This window comes from Onthophagus taurus, chromosome 6 (genome assembly GCF_036711975.1).
Source record: "Onthophagus taurus isolate NC chromosome 6, IU_Otau_3.0, whole genome shotgun sequence".
In the NCBI taxonomy this organism is placed as follows: Eukaryota; Metazoa; Arthropoda; class Insecta; order Coleoptera; family Scarabaeidae; genus Onthophagus; species Onthophagus taurus.
In genome coordinates, this window is record NC_091971.1 from 33,158,071 (window position 1) to 33,162,336 (window position 4,266).

The 4,266-nt window shown below is 44.8% G+C and overlaps 1 protein-coding gene across 1 annotated transcript; it reads left to right on the top strand.

Annotated features, from left to right (window-relative positions):
* Positions 1 to 1,134: 1,134 nt before the first annotated feature.
* LOC111419138 (golgin subfamily A member 6-like protein 26) lies at positions 1,135 to 3,750 on the top strand. The gene has a single exon (XM_023051905.2). The coding sequence runs from the start codon at positions 1,135 to 1,137 to the stop codon at positions 3,748 to 3,750; it is 2,616 nt and encodes an 871-aa protein (XP_022907673.2).
* Positions 3,751 to 4,266: the final 516 nt, after the last annotated feature.

Consider the following 4,266-nt stretch of genomic DNA (forward strand, 5'->3'; position numbering starts at 1 on the left):
GACCTATACGTGAAGAAGAGATTGGACCGGAACGTGGGCGAGACCAGAGACCTCATCGATAGAGAGTGGCAACGGAGATGGGAGAGCACCAAAGATGTTGCGAGATGGACAAAGAGATTGGTGCCCGTTTTATCTGTGTGGCTGAAGCGAGATTGGGGCGAGACGAACTATTATATGAGCCAGTTTATGGGGGGACACGGGTGCTTCAGAAGTTATTTGCACAAGTATAAGAGAGCCTCCGACGACCGATGCATGTACTGCGATATGGAGGACGACGTAGAACACACGTTCTTCCAGTGTAGTAGGTGGGAAGACCTTCGAATGGAAATGGAGAGAAAGGTGGAAAAAAGGTTGACTCCAGAAAACTGCGTACAGACCATGATAGAGAGTGAAAGTAATTGGGCAACAGTGCAGAAATACATCAGAGAGGTTGTCAGCACAAAGGAGAAAGAGGAGAGACGAGAAAAGATATAGAAATGGTAAGCCGCCTGTGCGATGGTAAAAACCCGTGAGGGTAGTTCCGCGCAGGAGAGAGGCAGGAAAAAAAGGGGGGGGTTTTTAGTGGGTAGATGAGGGGCTGTCATTAGTCCCACACTCCCGGCCGAAGAACAACATCTACTTCTTACAACAACTTTTTAAAGCGCCAACAGTAGGCCGGGGTGCATAACACATTTTCCCCTCCCCAGCGCAAAAAAAAAAAAAAAAAAAAAAAAAAAAAAAGGGTTGGGTTGGGTTGGGTTGGGTTGGGTTGGGTTGGGTTGGGTTGGGTTGGGTTTCCCTCAGGGGCCCAGTGAGGAGTCACTGGGTACGGACTTAGCGAACCCGAGGCCGCCTGAGCTCGAGGAGCATACCTCGTTAAAAAACTGGGGTCCGGCTGGCCCGGCCGGTAGCACCCCACAAGGGTACCCACCTGGGTTTACAGGTGGAGGAGCAAACCTCCTAAAAAAACTGGGGTCGCGTAGTCCCGGGCGACAATACCCCACGCAAAGTCCCTGCCGGGATGCAGGGAGCACGGGATAGTGTTTGGTGTTTAGTGTAATATGGCGTAGCAGTGTAGTCCTCTGTGAGTGTATACCTGCCGGTAGGTTAAAAACGGGGCGTAACCTAGGCGCCTGACATCTGGAACAATGGTTAATGGATGAAAAGCCAGAAGCCTCGGATGGGCCCGCCGGCCAAACAGTGTCGCGGGCTACGCATGGGGAGGGGTCGACCCCGCGTGATTACACAGACTACTGCATACAGGGCTCTGCAAGCCAGAGCATAGAGGGCTACGTGTTTAGACGTAGCACCCTCATTGGCCGCTCTCCAACTAGGTCGGCCGAACGAAAAGAAGAAGCATCGAGTAATCAAGGAAATACGGAGAAGGAGTTAACAGCGTCTGAAGAATCTGAGGAGCCAGACACTGATCTAGACCAGACGTTTGTATCTGCCGAGGAACTAGAAACCAAGACGAGTGTGGGAGAGAAAATGATTGATCTGGTTAGCCCCGAAAAATCGAAGCAATACAATCAACTAGTATTTCCAAGCTTAGACGATTTAGAAGAAAATACACCTTTAAGGATGAGAAGCTGGTCTCTCGATGGTGGAGTGCTGAGACAGATGAGTATGGAGGAGGAGACGAATAGGGAGAGTAAGAAGAGGAAGATGGTACAGCGTGGAAGCGAAGAGGAGAGAGAGGAAGTAGAGGAAGACACCAGTATGGAGGGAGGAATAAAAATGCCCACAAAAAAAACAAACAGAGAAAGAATGGAAGAAAGCTTAAAGAATAAAGAGCAAAGAAGAGTACAGACTGAAATAAAGACGAATATCACAGAGGAACAACAAAAAATTAATAAACGAGGGAGCGAAGACGAAAAGAGAGAAGTAGATAAGATAGATAGAGAGAAGGAGGAACAGGAAATAAGGAAACGTGCCAAAAAAGTGGATAACAGTATAGAAGAAATGTTGAATCTGGTGAAAGTCCTCCGAAAGCACACCGAACAAAATACCAAAAGAGAAATTAAAGATACGGTAAAAAAAATGGAAAGATTGGCGGTGGTACTAGGTAGCAAAGAAACGAAAGAACTGCTAACATATGAAGGAACCAGAATAAAGCCGGGGGATGTAAAGGAGATGAAAACACAAGCAACACAAACAGAAAGAGAGAAGGATAGCGATGAGAGAGAAAGGAAGGAGCGAATGGAAAAAATAAGAAACGCGAGATCATTCAAGGAGTGGGAACAGGTAGTAGAACTAGAGTGGGAAGAAGGAAATTATGAAGTGACCAAGATAATAGAGGGAAACCCAGTGTGGCAGCAGGAAATAGATACAAGGGTGGTAATGATTGAGCCAGAAGATATAGAAATGGAAAGAGGCATACAGCGTCAATATAAAAAAGCGTATCCAATACTCGAAGAACTGAAAGAAGAATGCGAAGACGTGGAAATGAGGAAGACGATGAAGGTGAGAGGGGAGAAAAGAGAAATAAGAGAAAGAATAATAAAAATACGAACAGGAAGAACAGAGAAAGAGATTTGGCAGACTTTAATCACCATAAGGAAAAAATCCGAAGGAGAGAGGGAAATTGCGATGCACCACATAACGGGAATAACATTAAAGAAGCTAAGGACAATGACGGATATTATATTTAAGACATCGAAAACAACAGTAAAGATTTACACGACGTTAGCAAGAAGGCAGGAAGAAGAAAAAGACAAACGAAGTAGAGCGTTAAAAGAGGGCAGTGAGGGAAAAAAGAGCGAAAGAGCAACGTACGCCCTGATACTGCAGAGCGAAGGACCGCAAAGAACCTATGAAGAAATGGTGAAAGATATTAAAATACAGATGAAGGGAAGAAAAGAAACAGAACTGATAGAGGGGATAAGACAGACAAGGGATGGAAGGGTGCTGATAACAACGAAAAAAGATAAGGAAGGAACAAAGGCGATACAGAAAATTCTGGAAGAACAAAAAGGACAGAAAGTAACGGAGGGAGGAGCAAAAAGCAGAAACACAATAATAAACCTGAAAGGAATGGATATAGCAACAGAGATGGCAGAGGTGGAACAAGCGATTAGAAAGAGTGCTGGAAGTGGTGTAGAGTTTAAAATGAGCAACTTTAGGCCATATGCGAAATGTATGCGAGCGATAACGATCGAAATAGGTAAAGAGGGAGCAGAATGCCTTATGAAGCAAAAGAGAATAAGGGTTGGGTTAACTATGTGCCAGGTCGAAAAGCGAAAACTGATAAGGAGATGTGTGAGATGCTGGTCCACGTCGCATCTTGTTAAAGATTGCACTGGAGAAGATCGAAGCAACAGGTGTTTTAATTGTGGTGAAAGAGGGCACCAGGCCAAGGAGTGTACTAGTGAAAAGAAATGCCTGGATTGTGGAATGATAGGGCACAGCGTAGGTGCGAGGGAATGCCCAACAAAAAATAAAGGACCATGGGAAAGAAAGGTGGAAAAAAGAGCGATACCGACACTAGACAAACAACAGAGAGATATCGAAGAAAGAAGAGATCAGAATAGAGAAGAAAGCGATGAGATGGAGGTAAAACGACAAGCAGAGATTACTGAACAACGAAACGAAAAAGAAAAGAGAGTGGAGGAAGAACAACACGAGCAAAGAGTAAACGATGAAGACAAGAAAGGGAAAAAGGAGGAAGATCTACAATTTAAGAAGGTTGTAGGGAAGAGGACAGGGAACAAAGAGAGCAAAAAGGACACTCAAGGTATCTCAAAGCTCTCCCCGACTAGACAGACAAAATGAAACCATTAAAGATCATGCAGTTCAACTGCAATAGGAGATGGGACACCCACGATCTCCTGGAAGCAGAAGCTCAGCATAGAGGGACCGATATATTGATTGGACAAGAGCCGAATGTAAGGAAAGCGCAGAAACTCAAAACGGACAAAAGAGGAGACGCATTTATTCAAATATGTACGACTTCAATAACACCAAAGAACTGGGAAGTTGGGGATGGCTTTCTTGGGGTATACCTGGAAAACCTCACTTTGTGGTCAGTCTATTTCTCTCCAAACAGATTGGATACAGATTTCGAAGAGCTGCTTGACGATTTGGAAACAAAAGTAAGGGCAAGTTATAAACCAGCTGTGATATGTGGAGATTTTAACGCGAGGACGAGAATGGCGGGAGACGTTAGACATAACCGAAGAGGTCAATTGTTGGAGGAATGGATGGCAAAAAATAGACTGATACTGGTAAATGCGTATGGAATAACAACGTATAGGGGACCCAGAGGATCCTCAGTAATAGACTTGACAC